The sequence below is a fragment of the Aquarana catesbeiana genome, linkage group LG01 (assembly GCF_042186555.1).
Source record: "Aquarana catesbeiana isolate 2022-GZ linkage group LG01, ASM4218655v1, whole genome shotgun sequence".
Taxonomy (NCBI): Eukaryota; Metazoa; Chordata; class Amphibia; order Anura; family Ranidae; genus Aquarana; species Aquarana catesbeiana.
In genome coordinates this window covers 572430470-572449066 of record NC_133324.1, presented here as the reverse complement: position 1 = coordinate 572449066, position 18597 = coordinate 572430470, and the positions used below count along the sequence as shown (strand labels likewise).

The following is an 18597-nucleotide window of genomic DNA, read 5'->3' as shown; positions in this document are numbered from 1 at the left end:
CAGTGTGCTTTGTCTGGCTTTTATAAAGTTATGCAGCGTACACACGGTCGGACTTTTCTATCGGACTGGTCCGACGGGCCGAGTCTGGCGGACAATCCGATCATGTGTGGGCTTCATCGGACCTTCAGCGGACTTTTCCAGTCGAAAATCTGACAGACTTTAGATTTGGAACATGCTTCAAATCTTTACGTCGTAACTCCGCTGGACCGACGGACAAAAAACGACGCTAGGGCAGCTATTGGCTACTGGCTATCATCTTCCTTATTTTAGTCCGGTGTACATCATCACGTATGAATCCGTCAGACTTTGGTGTGATCGTGTGTAGGCAAGTCCGTTCGTTAAAAAGTCAGTCGGAAGTCCGTCAAAAGTCAGTTGAAAGTCCGTCCGAAAGTCCGTCGGACCAGTCCAGTCGAAAAGTCCGCCAGTGTGTACGCGGCTTTAGATGTGATTGACATAAATGGTGTGTAATTTCCCTTTCTTCCTGAGTTTGTGGAGCAAGGTTGGGCTCCATTTAGTTAGCACCCAGAGATCCAGAGGCGAACGATTTTTATACAGGCTTGGAATGGCAACATCTCTCTACATGTATACATGAATGGCTAGTGCATATCCTTTCAGCAAAGTCTAATAAACCTAATGGCACACATGTGGTAAGGTACATTAATAACAAGCTTTACTACATGCCTTTTACATGATCTCAAAGCAGAACTACACCCTCCTATGTTTTACAGCCTAGGAAACTGCCACCTTAGCCTCGGTTTGATCTGCAGTTTGCAGTTGTCATGGTGTTGCACATGTGATCAGTTATGATCCAGCCATTTGATGGTTAGACAGTCTTGTAAAGAGCAGAAGCATCTGTGTATCATCCACACCATGCCTTAAATTTCCCAGTTATGGGGAAAAAAGGGTAAGGGGTTTCGAAAGACCATTTTTGACCCTAATGCAGGTAGCATTATGCCCCCTCAACTCCTGCTCACCCCCCCGAGTCCTCACTCCAGCGATGTGCCCGTCTGTAGCAGTTCTCCCCGCTCTCACAGGCTTTGCTCAGGCTGCAGGAGCCATTGCCATTGGCTCCTGCTATTGTCAGTCAAATCCTGTAATGTGGGAGCAAGGAGCAGCACCAAGCCACGCTGTCTGTGTCTATATGGACTCAGGCAGAATGACTTGGGAGCACGTCTGCAGGTGTGCCCTCATAGCAAGAAGCTTGCTATGGAGGCACACAAAGAAGAGGAAGAGCCAGGAGCACAAGTGGGGGAACCGAGAAGAGGATGTCTGGGGCAGCTCTGTGTAATTCCATTGCACAAAGCACGTAAGCATAAACCTGTTTGTTATAAAAAACAAAAAAGAATGAGGCCTAACCCCATGGACATTCTAATGGTAAGTTTATTTTGTACAGTATAGCTGGTTGTAAACTTCCTAAGAGGATGTTTTAGGAGTTTGGAGTGGTGTATATTTTCTTTTGGCATTTCACGGTTTTTGAGAAGCAGTTAAAATTGATGGGTCTAGTTCTGGATTAAAGAGGAAATTAACTCTAAAAGTGGAGATTTGCTATGTTATAGAGAAAATTTTGAATATTTTATGAATTACGCCTAACCAGTACCAGCTGAAATGAGCGTTGCTGGTACAGGGGACGAGAGAGTACTGGAGGAGAGTGCTGGGTGCGAGTTCCCAGTGCCTTGCCATGTCCTGGAAATAAGCCAGGACATAGGAATGTAAACATTAGGAGTTTTTGAGCAAGGCTTCATGGGTGACAGAAAATACTTAAACGTATGGCATTTGTATCAAATAATATTTTTAAAAATAGCACAGTATATTTTAGAATACTGGGGCCACTTGTCTGCATGGGCCATTTAATGTGAAAGGTGAACCTAACCTTTAAATCTTTGACCCAGTGCAATGCACAACTTATATTACACATAAGCATTCGAGGTGTGGATCGTTGCCTAAAATGAACCTGTGCTTTTTCCAAGCAGGGCGCAGTAACAGGTTTGTTTTAATGCTAACCCCTGCAGCAGTTTTTATTAACCCACAGCCCTGTTTACTACCAGGTAAGAAGAGAAATACCCACAACTGCAGGGTATAGATGAGCGTGGGTTTAGTCTCAACTTGGGTTTGGTCAAACCCAAATTTGGGCCAAACCCATGTTCATCCCTCCTGCTGGGTAAAGAGATGTTCGTTTTATTTTCCTTTCTCCCACAGGAAAGTGTTGCTACTGGAGTTCATAGGTCTATACTAAAGGAGAGTCGGGAACGTACCCAGCAGGTGCCGGCAGGGGCAAGCAGAGAGGGGGGTGGAGACAAAGAGGTGCAGGCACTAGAAACGAGTAATTGGGTGACAGTCAGGAAGGATAGAGGGGGAAGTGCCAGGGAGGCCAATCCTGGGCTGGAGCATCCCAATAAGTACACTCCATTGAGTGACATTGGCGAAACCAGTCAGGGACCAGCACTGCTGGAGCTGAGGGACTCTCCTAGCTGCCAGGGGAAGAACTCCTCCAATGAGAGTGGGGGGGAAGCGAAGGGAAAGGATAGACAGATTCTGGTGGTAGGGGACTCAATTCTTAGAAGGACAGAAATGGCAATCTGTGACAAAGACCTGAAGCGCCAAACTGTATGCTGTTTACAGGGCGCTCAGGTTCGGCACATCATGGTGGACTGGTTACTGGGAGGGGCTGGGGAAGACCCAGCTGTCATGGTGCACGTTGGCACCAATGACAAAGTCAGAGGCCGATGGAGTGTCCTAAAGAACGATTTTAGGGACTTAGGAGCTAAATTGAGGAAAAGGACCTCCAAGGTAGTATTCTCAGGAATACTACCGGTACCACGAGCCACACCAGAAAGGCAGAGGGAGATTAGGGAAGTAAACAAGTGGCTGAGGAGCTGGTGTAGTAAGGAGGGATTTGGGAGGGACTTCTCAGTCGGTCACCAGTTCTATAGAAGGGACGGACTGCACCTAATTGAGGAGGGTGCAGATCTGCTGGGAGTGAAGATGGCTGAAAAGTTAGAGGGGTTTTTAAACTAGGCAACGGGGGGGAGGGTCCAGAGGTAGAGATAGTCAGCAATGAACATATTCCAGAGGGTCGTATTGGGGGCATTAGTGGTAGGTTGACTAAAGCACATAAACCCAAGGTAAGTATAGTAACAAGTCCTATTTGTAATCTTGGAACACCCAATAAGAGGACAGTATGCGACTGGTCTAAACTACGTGGCATGTTCACCAAAGCCAGGAGCCTGGAGGACAAGATGGGTGAACTAGAGATACTGTTGAACGAGGAGGATTTAGATTTTGTGGGAATTTCAGAGACCTGGTTCAACAGCTCTCATGATTGGCTTGCAACCATTCAAGGGTATTCCCTTTATCATATTGATAGAGAGGGTGAAAAAGGGGGAGGGTTATGCCTATATATCAAGAATAATGTACAAGTGAATGTGAGAGATGACATCAATAAGGGAGCTAGGGAGGAGGTGGAATCCTTATGGGTAGAGTTCCAAAGGGATGAACTAAGGGGAAAATAATTTTGGGAGTATGCTATAGGCCCCCTAACCTGAGGAAGGAGGTTGAGACTAACCTCCTATTACAATTTGGATTAGCGGCAAGGATGGGAAGTGTTATCATAATGGGGGATTTTAATTATCCAGACATAGACTGGGCGGAGGGAACCACGCATTCGTCCAAGGCTCGACAGTTCCTAAAAGTCTTGCAGGACAATTTGATGGGTCAGATGGTAGATGCACCAACTAGAAACAAGGCATTACTAGATCTACTGATTACCAACAATACATACCTGATCATAGATGTGGAAATACGGGGCAATTTAGGAAACATCGATCACAGGTTTATTGGCTTCTGTATTAATCACACAAATAGGAAACACAAGGAGAACACAAAGACACTGAATTTCAAAAGAGCCAACTTCCCTAAACTACGAACCTTGCTAGAAGATATAAATTGGGAAAAAATCTTAGAAACAAAGAACACGGAGAAGAGATGGGTTTGCTTTAAGAGCATATTAAATAAGGGCATTAGCCAGTGCATCCCATTGGGAAATAAATTTAAAAGAGCGAACAAAAGTCCTGGATGGCTTAAGTCCAATGTAAAAATGCATATAAAAGCAAAGGAGAAGGCCTTCAAAAAATTCAAGGCTGAGGGATCATCATCAGCATTCAGACTTTACAAAAAATGCAAGATATGTAAGGGTGCACTTAGGGCGGCTAAGACAGAACATCAAAGACACATAGTGAGGAGAGCAAAAAAATCCCAAGAAATTCTTTAAGTATGTAAACAGTAAAAAAGGGTGGAAAGACCATATTGGCCCCATAAAGAATGAGGAAGGACATCTGGTTACAAATGGGGAGATGGCAAAGGTATTGAAATGATTCTTCTTCTCAGGCTTCACGAGGGAATCGGAGGGCTTCAGTAAACAAAACTGCAGTGTTTGTCCTCATGACACATCACAGGAAGCACCCACATGGCTAACAGAGGACAGAATTAGAAATAGACTTGGGAAACTTAACATTAATAAATCACTTAACATTAATAAATCACCGGGACCAGATGGCTTGCACCCGAGGGTACTTAGAGAACTGAGTCAAGTAATTGCCATACCATTGTTCCTAATTTTTAATGACAGTCTACTGACTGGAATGGTACCAGCTGATTGGAGAAAAGCCAATGTAGCACCAATATTTTAAAAAAGGCCAAAATACATCTACATTTACAGACCAGTTAGCCTAACATCAATAGTATGCAAGCTCTTGGAGGGGATGATAAGGGACTATATACAAGATTTTAGTAATGGAAATGGTATCAATAGCAGTAATTAGCATGGATTCATGAAGAATCGTTCTTACCAAACCAATCTACACTGAGCAAAATTATAAACGCAACACTTTTGTGTTTGCCCCGATTTATCATGAGCTGAACTGAAAGATCTACGACTTTTTCTATGTACACAAAAGGCCTATTTCTCTCAAATATTGTTCACAAACCTGACTAAATCTGTGTTAGTGAGCACTTCTCCTTTGCTAAGATAATATATCCACCTCATAGATGTGGCATATCCAGATGCTGATTAGACAGCATGATTATTGCATAGGTGTGCCTTAGGCTGGCCACAATATAAGGCCACTCTGAAATGTGCAGTTTTATCACACAGCACAATGCCACAGATGTCACAAGTTTTTGAGGGAGCGTGCAATTGGCATGCTGACTGCAGGAATGACCGCCAGAGCTGTTGCCCTTGAATTGAATGTTCATTTCTCTACCATAAGCCGTCTCCAAAGGCGTTTCAGAGAATTTGACAGTACATCCAACTGGCCTCACAACCGCAGACCACGTGTAACCACACAAGCCCCCTTCCTGACCAGAGCACTTTTGACGATTCGGCGCTGCATCCCTTTAACTGACAATTGCGTGGTCGTGCGACGTTGCACCCAAACTAAATTGACGTTTTTTTTTACCCACAAATAGAGCTTTCTTTTGGTGGTATTTGATCATCTCTGCGGTTTTTATTTTTTGCACTATAAACAAAAGAAGAGCGACAATTTTGAAAAAACACAATATTTTTTACTTTTTGCTATAATAAATGTTCTCCAAAAATATATAAAAAAACAATTTTTTTCCTCGGTTTAGGCTGATATGTATATGTCTACAAAGTAAGGGATAGTTTTATGGCATTTTTATTATTATTTTTTTTTTTAGTAGTAATGGCGGCGATCTGTGATTTTTATCGGGACTGTGACATTATGGCGGACACATCGGACACTTTTGACACTATTTTGAGACCATTGTCATTTATACAGTGATCAGTGCTATAAAAAAAAGCATTGATTACTGTGTAAATGACACTGGCAGGGAAGGGGTTAACCACTAGGGGGTGATCAAGGGGTTAAGTGTGTCCTAGGGAGTGATTCTAACTGTGGGGGGGGGTGGACCACTACTCACATGACAGCGATCACTGCTCCCGATGACAGGAAGCAGTGATCTCTGTCATATAACTAGGCAGAATGGGGAAATGCCTTGTTTACAAAGGAATCTCCCCGTTCTTCCGTGACATGATCGCGGGCACCCAGAGGAAATAGATTCCACGGGACCTGCGAACACGGTCACGAAGCATGCGGCGGGCGCGTGTGCCCACAATGCTGCATCTTAAAGGGGGCGTACTTGTACGTCCTTTTGCCCACTCGTGCCATTCTGCCAATGTATATTTTTGCGCAGCGGTCGGGAAGGGGTTAATAAAACACGTGGCCACTCACTAAAATTAGAAGAAAAGAGTTTCAACCTTAAACTGCGTAGAGGGTTCTTTACTGTAAGAGCGGCAAGGATGTGGAATTCCCTTCCACAGGCGGTGGTTTCAGCGGGGGGCATCGATAGTTTCAAAAAACTATTAGATAAGCACCTGAACGGCCGCAACATACAGGGATATACAATGTAATACTGACCTATAATCACACACATAGGTTGGACTTGATGGACTTGTGTCTTTTTTCAACCTCACCTACTATGTAACTATGTAACTATATAAACTCAAACTAGGACTAACTCTTTCTTATATCCGAAAGTAGAAAAAACATGTTATCCTGTATAAAATGTCCATCAACAAGTTCTGGTTGTTTTGTTTATGTGTTTTCTTTTTGTTTTTTCAAAAAAAAGACAAAAAAAAAACTCCATATGTGCTGAATATTATGTGACTGTTTTAATTTTTTCTACCTTATGTACAATGTATGTGCTCTTGGTTGTTGTGTATACTTCCCTTATTGAATGTACAGCCACTTTATGACATTATTAATAATAAAGTTAGTATTTTAAAAAAAACTAGGATTAACTCTGTTCTTACACAGAACGCCACCCTCCATTCTATCACAGAAGATGTTATACTATACTATTTGCTTTATTGAGTAATCGTTTTCGATTAGATATGCTATGGTAAAGGAAGTATCTTACCTTTTCTTTCATATTCTCCACCTTCTCTTTCAGTCGCGGGACTACATTATTCGGAGGTAATCCTTTTTCCAGCTGATTTACAAATTTAGCAAATTTAAGCACTAAGGAATTCAGTTGCTCAGGGTCCAGTGTTTCAAACTTAGACTAAAATGCAATGAAATGAAATTGAGTTAAATATTATTCATTGTTTTATTTTTCTGTACAGTATATCAGTTACTTTACCTGCATCCACTCAGTCTCTAGAGTATCCCACTCAGTCAATGAATCCCACAGCAGCTGCTTCAGTTTTACTTCTGCACTCACTTCTTCTAATGCATCAAACCTGGTCACTTCAACCTGTAGATGCCAATGCATATAAATTCAGCCAGGAATTTCAGTCAATAAATACTCAGTTGTCCCCACCATATAATACATATTAGTGAGCTCCTAAATACAACCATAGCAAGCATGTTACTGCAATGGTGGCTAATAACAAAAGGGACCAAGACCAGAACTGTACCACTTAATAATTTACTCAAGTAACAGTGATGTTGATAACATGTATAAATTTAAGAAGGTTACATGTTTTCATTTCAATATGTTTATTGATTTATAAGAGTTTTACAATACAAGGTGAACAATATAGAAACAGGTACACAAAGGTACCGTATCAGCGAACTAAAGGCAACTGTAGCGCTATAACATGGCATCGTAAACAGATAATAGCACAAGAGCTTAAAGTGATTGTAAAGGCAGAAGTTTTTTTTATTTTCATGCATTCTATGCATGAAGATAAAAAGCCTTCTGTGTGCAGCAGCCCCTCTCAGCCCCCTAGTACTTACCTGAGGTCCCTCTAGATATAGCAATGTTGTAGGAGTGTCTTGGCTACCCGGGACTTCCCTACTCATTGGCTGAGATAGCAGCGCGGTGCCATTGGCTCCCGCTGCTGTCAATCAAAGTCAATCAGCCAATGAGGAGAGAATGGGGGTTGGATTAGGCCATGACACCATGTCTGAATGGACACAGGGAGCTGGGACTTGGCTTGGGTGCCCCATACAAGCTGCTTGCTGTGGAGGCACTCAACAGGAGGGAAGGGTCAGGAGCACCGAAGAGGGACACGAGAAGAGGAGGATCGGGGGCCACTCTGTGCAAATCCACTGCACAGAGCAGGTATGTATGACACGTTTGTTACTTTTAACTAAATAAAAACAAGACTTTACAATCATATTAAGTAAGCCTGAAGTATAGACAATAGGAAAAAAAGAGAGGAACAACTCCATAAAGAAAGAAAAAGATAAGAACGAATAGGAGTAGGGGATTGAGTAGGAAGTGAGTGGTGGAAAACAGGAAAGTGGTTATATGTTTATGAGGCTAGCTTATGATGGACAGCTGAGAGAAGTAATTTTTTTATCAGAAAGGTTCACTTATCTTTTACCTGTCATTTTGCAATTGCAGAAAGCCTATAAAAGTGGATGTAAACCCAATTCATGAAATTTTACCTAGGCACATATAACTGTAGTGTTTACTTATCTCTCTCCAAAGCACTAAGTCCTGTATCTTTCTGCTGTTTTGTTCCTCTGTTATCAGCATGATAACTACTGACAAGTTCTCTGAAACCGGAGATAAAAGCAGCTGGAAATTTGTGTCGTGGGAGGTTGCTATAAATAGATTAGCAGAGAGCTTGTCTTGTGACAGCACAGCTCTGAAAGTATCTTCATTCTTCTGCCTATGTGGAGTGAGGGTGTGTTTCCTCCAATCAGCTGTCTCCCAGTGTAAGCCAAGAATCCACTCCTACTGCTGAATGAGGAAGTAAAAATTTTAACCCAATGTAAGAATTCTAAAGAATATAGCAAGCTGACGACAGCAGATATACATTTAAACATATGTAGGGAGATTTGTTTCATCCCTGTGCATCAGCTGCTCACTTCACTGGGTGTATGTGAGGATTTACATCCACTTTAAAGCATTTTTATCTAATAAAAGGGTGTGCGTATGGTGAATGCATGAGATCTTATCATATATATTTAATTCAAATTTGTTACAACGGCACAAATTTGTTACAAGTGCAACATTGCAGTGCTGCAGAACTGCTGTTACCAAAAAAATGGAAAATCAGCAGTTTTGGTGCTGATTTTGTATATAATTTATTTATTTGTCACACAGCAAAAATTACAGTTTCAAAAAGCATTTCATTTTATTAGTCAAATAAATATCAAATACTGCACATAAATATTTAATATTTACATGTATAGCAAGCAAGGGAACACTTTCCTAATTTTATCATATTTTTAAATTCAGAATACTTTAATAATCCCAAAGGGAAATTATTGTGTTACAGCTACATTCAACACATTTACCAGGCTAAATATTAACTGGTTTTATGAAAAAAACACAAATCGCAATAGTTCAAATTCAAATGAACCCACAAACCCAAAAGAGTCAAAGTAATGGCTTATCCCCTTTGCCTTTTGCTCTGTACAGATGATACCAAATAGGTGAGTGAAGGAGGCAATTAGGTGCAAGTTATCTTTTATAATAAGTTCATTGCTATCAACTGATAACAGAAGATATTCATTTGCATCTCATTTCATATCGATTTGACCTTTTTGATGCTGCTTGTCTTCTGCACTTCAAATCTTCAAGTTCCCTCAATTGGCAGAGGGAAATCCTAGTTTAGGAATAGCCTAATTGCAATACCGGTGTCTTGCCGAATAAGTTCCCTCGGCGGATAAGTTCCCCCCCCTGTACTGCGCAGGCGCAGCGCCTGCGCAGTACGAACTACTAACAGCCGCCGGAGATAGCCGAAGCTCAAAATCCACAATCAGCTGTACACGGCGCCTGCGCTCTGGGTCCAGGTTCCTTCCCTACCATCCAAGTGGACCTAGAGGGGGAATCTAAAAGAGCCGAGCGCAGCGAGGCCATGCCCGAAGCGTGGCGAGCGGAGCAAGCCCGCGAGGGGCCCTCTTACAGGCGCCGTGTACAGCTGATTTGGACCTATTCCCCTTCGGCTATTTCCGCCGGTTCCTACTGCGCAGGCGCAGCGCCTGCTCAGTAGAGGGGGGTCCTTATCCGCCGAGCGGAACTTATTCGGCAGAACACCGGCAAAAGAAACCTTTCATAGCAAAGCAGATATGAAGATAAGCAGATTAATAAAAATGAAGTGGAGATATTTAAAGCGGGGGTCCACCTATCTATCGTTTTTTTTTTTTTAGTTCATTCACAAACTTTTCTTCTCAACATTACATACTCACATATTGTGTGTAATATGTCCGCCTGTGTCAGATTTCGTCGGAAAGAGTAACTTATATTATTCACTGCAGGCGGTTTCCATCTTCATTGTGGGCATTTGAAGCCCACAAGCATTTATTTCCTGGATGTGGTGAATGCTGTGCTCCCAGCATTCACCGCTCGTTCCTGCACATGCTCAGTGGCATCCTGGGAAGCCTGAGACTAGCTCCCAGGAGTCTGGGAGAGGCTAGAAACACGCCTACTCCCACGGGAGGAGAACCAGGAAGTGCAAAGAAGAATAGAAAAATAAAAGGTAATTACGGCGATTTAAATTTTTTTAAACGGCATGTCAGCATCTAGGCAAGGAAGAGAATACATACAGATATTGTTCAAAATTTGGGTGGAACTCTGCTTTAAGTCCAGTGAGAACTGTTTGACACAGTTCCCCATAAACGTTTACTGTACAAAATAAGGTCCGTTGGCATGGACCATAGGGTGAGTACATGGATTGAAAACTGGCTACAAGGGCGTGTTCAGAGGGTGGTGATAAATGGGGAGTACTCAGAATGGTCAGGGGTGGGTAGTGGGGTTCCCCAGGGTTCTGTGCTGGGACCAATCCTATTTAATTTGTTCATAAACGACCTGGAGGATGGGATAAACAGTTCAATCTCGGTATTTGCAGACGATACTAAGCTAAGCAGGGCAATAACTTCTCCGCAGGATGTGGAAATCTTGCAAAAAGACCTGAACAAATTAATGGGGTGGGCGACTACATGGCAAATGAGGTTCAATGTAGAAAAATGTAAAATAATGCATTTGTTTGGCAAAAATATGAATGCAATCTATACACTGGGGGGAGAACCTCTGGGGGAATCTAGAATGGAAAAGGACCTGGGGGTCCTAGTGGATGATAGGCTCAGCAATGGCATGCAATGCCAAGCTGCTGCTAATAAAGCAAACAGAATATTGGCATGCATTAAAAGGGGGATCAACTGCAGAGATAAAACGATAATTCTCCCGCTCTACAAGACTCTGGTCCGCCCGCACCTGGAGTATGCTGTCCAGTTCTGGGCACCAGTCCTCAGGAGGGACGTACTGGAAATGGAGCGAGTACAAAGAAGGGCAACAAAGCTAATAAAGGGTCTGGAGGATCTTAGTTATGAGGAAAGGTTGCGAGCACTGAACTTATTCTCTCTGGAGAAGAGACGCTTGAGAGGGGATATGATTTCAATTTACAAATACTGTACTGGTGACCCCACAATAGGGATAAAACTTTTTCGCAGAAGAGAGTTTAATAAGACTTGTGGCCACTCATTACAATTAGAAGAAAAGAGGTTTAACCTTAAACTACGTAGAGGGTTCTTTACTGTAAGAGCGGCAAGGATGTGGAATTCCCTTCCACAGGCGGTGGTCTCAGCGTGGAGCATTGATAGCTTAAAGAAACTATTAGATAATCACCTGAATGAATGCAATATACAGGGATATGTAATGTAATACTGACACATAATCACACACATAGGTTGGACTTGATGGACTTGTGTCTTTTTTCAACCTCACCTACTATGTAACTATATGTAACTATATGTTATGTTCTCTATGAGTATGATACATGGAAGATTATAGCTAACGTTAGCAAGAAAATACAGGTAGTTCTCATCAAATGCCTAAAGTAAACCTGCCTGTATCTCAAAGTTGATTAACTCATCATATTAATAAAATGCAAATATGTTAAAGTGACAATAACTTTAAATGTGTTTGTGAGCTGGTAGGAGCCAAAAAGCCCAGACAGATCTAACATGTATACTCCAACATTCCTGATGAAGGTCCACCTCCACTACCAACCACACTGTTGTATTGGACAATAATGCCACCCATCAAGGTGATGGGCCAACAGGGATGTGCAAAAGAAAGATAATGTGTTTATTAATTTGAAGATATGTCTTCATTTTATTCATGTAATTAGTTTAGCAGCTTTCATTAAAAATTAAGGTTTAAGCTCAGATACAACATCAAGTGGTCCTGAGTTATCCCATTTAATGACATGGGTCCTATCAGAAACCAGTGCAAATACAAAAAAGAAATAAGGAAAGAAATGAATGCAATAAATCCTGAAACACCATCAGAGCAATCCAAAATTTGCAATTATGGCAGAAAACTCTGATGCATGCCATATGCATCAAAATTAGAGTAAAGGGAACCAAAGCTAATATGGTAAGTATTAATACAAATATCTCATATTTGCAAAAATGTAATAAAGTGTATTATAAATATGCATGGAAAACCAATAGCATTAACCTTACCTTAAAGTTCTTTTGATATGTTTTGTACTGAAATGCACGTTTCTGTAATTCATCCAAAATGATCTGCAAGTCTGCGAGTATTTGTTTAATTTTTGTTTGATCAGCAGTAATATCCAATATCTGTGGGTCCTGTAAAATAGTACACACACATTTAAGATCCTTTGACTTCAATCACAGGGATCCCATTATTACTGTGTTTTTCAGATTTTTTTCTTGATGTATAACTGAAAATTAGTATGCATGTAACAGTGATACTTTTTTCATTCACTGAATCAACTTTAGTTACTTTCCTTAGAAGTCTAGGCTCTACAGACAAAAAAGTCAGAACACAATTTAATCCTATCTTTAAACCTTTACTGCAGCATGTCAGATAAAAAATATTCGATAATTGGCCAAAATGAGTCTAATGTTTTTTTTTGTTTGTTTGTTTACTTTTAAAAAAGTATTTTTATTCATTTCATATAATATATTGCTCATTTAAAGCTGAATTCTAGGCACAACAAATCTTTGATAATTAATTAGATCACAGCTGTTTTTATCTTAATGTGTTCCTGTGCTTTATGACTTTTCTAAATAGGTGGCCTTTTTTTACTTGAAGAGACTCCTATTTTCTGTGATGGTAATTAACTGCTATTTGCTTGCTATCAGCAAGGTGACTATTTACCTCACCACCCCCTTGAGATTCAAATTAGGCAGTGTTGATATCATCACATCAGCACTACCTGTAATAGGCAAATTGAAGGTGTAGGTTCCAGCAGGGTGTACGCAGCTTTGCCCAGCACCACTCTATATTTCATAACTCTGCCCCTACCTGTAGGGGCTATCATACAGCTGCAGTTATAACAGGGAAGTGCAATGCTCCCCTGTCACCATCCACAATTCTGCCTCCGCCTGCCACTTTGCTACTTTCTCCTCCAGCCTCTTTGCCCTGCCATAATATTCAGTGTCCTGTTCTTAGCAACATAGGATGCTTACAGCTCCCAACAAGGTAGCAGAGTAACAGATGACAGAAGAGCAGAGAGGCCAGCGGGAACAAGCAGCATGGCAGGTGGGACAGAACTGTGGGTGATGACATGGAAGTGTAGAACTCTGCTACCACCACTGCAGCAGCAGAAGTTTGGTAGGGCGCACCTACTTGCATAGGAAGACATGTTGGATTCTATTTCAGCCCCTTACAACAGCTGCTGAGGGCAGAAATGAAAAAATATCTCTATAAAGAAGGTATCCAGGTATACATTAACATTTCTTTCTATTTTTCCTAAGGTGTTGGAGGAGGAAGTTTATTTCTTTATTATTTTTTTTCACTGTGCCCGAAGTTTAGCTTAAAATTTATCTTGAAATAATACAGCTGATTAATGTTGTTTTTTCTGACAATACAAGTGAATTATTCTTCATGTAGTTAGAGGGAAAAAAAAACATACATATGGGATGAATGCAAAAATGAAATATCTCAGCTTACTTAATAAAAAATCAGTGACTCTTACCTGTGACTGCTGCTTGACATCCTTTACTTCTTTGTTTAGTTCTGCAATGTCTTTATCTAAAGAACGGCAGAATTTCTCAATGCTGCCATCTCTCTCACCTACAGACTTGTCAATGGCATTTCGAATGGCCATAACTGAAGGTTTCAGTGTAGCAAACACTGCAAAATCTTCTGGAGGTGTAGGAATGTGATAGCTTTCAATGAGCTGATACATCTGCGAGACAACATTTGACTCTTCTTCAAGAACATCGACCTATAAGAGGAATATCTATTAGTCATGGGTTTTTATTTGAAACGCAACCATGGCACTGCTAGTGAGATAAGTGTATACATTCTACATTTCTTTTTATGTTCTTTTTTTCTCTAAAGTGAATGGACAGGTGATATAACTATAAAACTACATTCTTCCTGTCTTTGTATGTACCCTTGCTGTCAATGCCAGTTTTTCATCAGAAGAGATATTTGTCATCCTATGTCTTCTGATTGATATATTCTTTTCCTTTTAATTTTTTTATAGGCATGTAACAGAAATCAGTTTGGTGCAAACAATCTTCTCTACTTCATTCTGATTCTTTCTAAAGTTTTAAAGACTTTTTTTTTCTTTAATGAATATGTGTTTCCCTATGGTAGCCTTAACTGGTCCGACCCAAGTCGGTCCGACTTTGAAAATGCTCCCTGTACTATTTTAGTCCGACTTTGATCCTACTTCAGCCCACTAATTATCACTGAAGTCAGATCAAAGTCGGATCACCATCTTAACTGACCCGACTTTGGCATGTGACTTGTGCTCTGAGGATCTTGAAGGGGAACTCCACGGCAAATTAAAAAAAATGGGATGGGTTCCCCCTTCAAGAGCATACTAGGCCCTTCAGTCTGGTATGGATTTTCAGGGGAACCTCCACGCTGAAAAAGCACCCAAAGCACCCACCCCCCTCATGTTGATTTTTTTTATAGGCATGTAACAGAAATCAGTTTGGTGCAAACAATCTTCTTTACTTCATTCTGATTCTTTCTAATGTTTTAACGACTTTTTTTTCTTTAATGAATATGTGTTATATTGTTTATGTGCGTGCAAACTCTTTATGGTGACTAATGTCATTGAGAAAGAAGAAACTGAGGAGAAATTAAAAGTTGTCCCAGAACAAAAAGTAAGGGTAAATCTTCAGAGAGGGACTCCTATTGCAGTGACAACTGTCTGTAGAAATAAAATTCCCCTAATGGTACACAGACAGCAAAAAATATCCTCACAGGTATTTTAACTAGGGTTGCACCGATAGCGATATCCGTATCGGTGCCGATACCAAGCAGTTGCATGGGTATCAGTATTCGTGCAAATGCTCTGATAACTGAAACCAATACTTTCAGGCTCGGTTCTTTCAGCTGACAATGGGATTCCCACACTGACAGCTGAAATGTAAAAAAAAACCCCGGAAATTATCGTTTGCTAAGGAGTGGGGCCACCGTGTCCTTAACAACCGATGACTCATTCAGCTGTCAGTGGGGTTCCCCAGTTGACAGCTGAAGTGTAAACTGAAGTCCTGGCAATTGGAGCTGTCAAAAAAAAAAGCACCCGGCCAATTTATCAACAACGTTGCTCAGCCGCTCAGCCAAGAGATAAAAAGAAACGTTGTTTCTTTTTGTATCTTACTGTTTATTTGCATCTACAGATCAAAAGGATGAAGTTCGATCTGCAGATGAAGGCAGTTTAAAGCCTTTAAAGTTTTTTTTTAATGTTTCTATGTTTACCCACCTATTAATCTTTCAATTTACTCGAATCATCCTTATTCTCTTCCATTTACTGGTAATTGTTATTTTCCTGACAATTTTTTTTATAAACTATTAATAATTAAAACATTTTTTTGTTTGCTTTGTCCATTGATATTTTTTCAACTATAACATATATTTACATGTTTCACATTAAAAAAGCGCAACATTTAAAAAAAAATGTATTTCATTTGAAAATAACTTTTAAATGCTTTGTACCATTTCTGACAGCTGAAGTTTAAACAAAACAGTTGCGATAGGTATCGGTAATTGGTATCGGAGAGTACTAAAAAAAAAAAAATGTTAGCCATACTAAAAAAAAAAAAAAATGGTATTGGTGCATCCCTAGTTTTAACCCTTCCCTACTTTATCCAACCATGCAGATCTACAGTTACACATTTAAAGGTGAATTCACAAAGCAACAAGGCACATGTTATTTTTACAGCAAATACTGGTAATATTTACTGAAATTACTTGCTTTTGGGAAAATAGCATATAAATGAAAGACTTGTGAATTAACCTATTAGTTTTGTCTCTGTTCAGATGTTAAGTTGATTGTGCTACTGTAATATATTGTGCAAGTAATATGTTTGAAGGATAAAATGTACACTTCACATCAGAAATTGTATAAAATGGCATATAAACCCAACTCTGTTCTCTTTGACATGGGTTTTGAATGTACTTACCCGTTCTTGAATCTCATCCAGGAAAGTTAAAGTATTTACATAATCTAGAGTTGTAGAAGGAAAAAATTCAAGCTTGAACTTGGCATCTTGAGCTTCGGCTATGATGGCATCCATCTTTTTCTTAGCCAGAACAGGTAAGATCTCATTAATTGCCTGGGAAGAGATAAAACAGGAATGTCAGCAGGTGTGGGGAATTCAAACAAACTATGGTAGTCAATGAGACTGGGTTCGCACTTGTACGACAAACGCTCCAACATTGGGAGCTCATGTCGCATGACGTATGCAAATCAATGTTTCCTTATGACAGCCGTCTTGACTGGTCCGACACAAGTCGGTCCGACTTTGAAAAAAGTTCCTGCACTACTTTAATCCGACTTTGATCCTACTTCAGCCCATTGAATATTACTGAGGCTGGGTTCACACTGGTACGACAAACTCTCCGACACTGGGAGCTCATGCCTAATGACGTGTGAAAATCAGTGTTTCCCTATGGGAGCCGTCTTAACTGGTCCGACACAAGTCGGTCCGACTTTGAAAATGCTCCCTGCACTACTTTAGTCTGACTTTGATCCTACTTCAGCCCACTGATTATCACTGAAGTCAGATCAAAGTGGATCACCATCTTAACTGACCCAACTTTGGCATGTGACTTGTTCTCTGAGGATCTTGAAGGGGAACTCCACGAAAAATTTAAAAAAATGGGATGGGTTCCCCCTTCAAGAGCATACTAGGCCCTTCAGTCTGGTATGAATTTTCAGGGGAACCCCTACGCTGAAAAAGCACCCAAAGCACCCACCCCCCCCCCCCCATGTTGAGGGCATGCAGCCTGGTATGGTTTAGGAGGGGATGCACTAGATCGTCCCCACCCCCTTTCCTGACCTGCCCGGCTGTGTGCTCGGATAAGGGCCTGGTATGCTCTTTGAGGGGGAACCCATGCCATTTTTTTGTTCCCCCTAAAGATTCATACCAGACACAGTGCCTGGTATTGTCAGGGATCAAAGTCCGATCCCTGTTCATTGAAGTCGAACGCATGGTGGACTTCAAGTCGTAGGGCAAAGTCGGATCCAAAGTGGTACGACTGTCGTGTCGTACCAGTGTGAACCTGGCCTTAAGTAGGATCAAAGTCGGATCCTTGTCCTAACCATCCGACTTGTGACACTGGGATTGTTTTGATTGGTCAAAGGACGAGTCGACTATCTCAAAGTCAGAGCAAAGTCTTATCTTGTTCATTAAAGTCGGATGGAAGTAGGACCAAAGTAGGACCGATTGAGGACCGATGTTGCAGGGCAAATTAGAATGACAGTCGTACAACAGTCACGTCGTACCAGTGTGAACCCATCCTAAAAGGCATCCCTGCAACTCATATTTAAAGCTGCCCAAAGCAAATGCAAGGCTGTAGCTAAAGCGGTTGCAGAGGGTACAAATGGCCCCAAGTCCATGAGGTTAGGGACCCAACCATCTTATATTTTGAATTCCCCTTACATTTTTGTAAATATTTTATTATATCTTTTCATGTGACAACACTGAAGAAATTACACTTTACTACAATCTAAATGGCAACAAAAGTGAGTACATCCCTAAGTGAAAATGTCAAAATTGGGCACAAAGTGTCAATATTTTGTGTGGCCCTCCTTTTTTTTTCAGCACTGCCTTAGCCCTTTTGGGCATGGAGTTCAGCAGAGCTTCACAGATTGCCACTGGAGCCTCTTCCACTCCTCCATGATGACATCACAGAGCTGATGGATGTTAGAGACCTTACGCTCATCCACCTTCTGTTTGAGGATGCCCCACAGATGTTCAATAGGGTTTAGGTCTGGAGATATGCTTGGCCAGTCCATCAACTTTACCCTCAGCTTCTTTAGCAAGGCAGTGGTCATCTTGAAGGTGTGCTTGGAGTCATTATCATGTTGAAATATTGCCCTGCAGCCCAGTCCCTGAAGGGAGGGGATCATGCTCTGCTTCAGTATGTCACAGTACATGTTGGCATTCCTCATGGTTCCCTCAATGAACTGTAACTCCAGCTCCAGACCATGACACTCCCCCTACCATGCTTGACTGTAGGCAAGACACACTTGTCTTTGTACTCCTCACCTGGTTGCCGCCACACACGCTTGACACCATCTAAACCAAATAAGTTTATTTTGGTCTCATCAGACCACAGGACATGGTTCCAGTAATCCATGTCCTTAGTCTGCTTGTCTTCAGCAAACTGTTTGCGGGC

At 41.2% G+C, this 18597-nt stretch overlaps 1 protein-coding gene across 1 annotated transcript in view; it reads right to left on the bottom strand.

Moving 5' to 3' along the window:
• DNAH6 (dynein axonemal heavy chain 6) overlaps positions 1 to 18597 on the bottom strand; it is a 416108-nt gene that overhangs the window by 313968 nt on the left and 83543 nt on the right. The window contains exons 14-18 of the mRNA XM_073597481.1: positions 16377 to 16529; positions 13928 to 14179; positions 12444 to 12572; positions 7159 to 7272; positions 6937 to 7080 (exon numbers count right to left, since the gene is read on the bottom strand). Coding sequence (XP_073453582.1) covers positions 6937 to 7080; positions 7159 to 7272; positions 12444 to 12572; positions 13928 to 14179; positions 16377 to 16529 — 792 coding nt within the window. The remainder of the gene's footprint in view (positions 1 to 6936; positions 7081 to 7158; positions 7273 to 12443; positions 12573 to 13927; positions 14180 to 16376; positions 16530 to 18597) is intronic.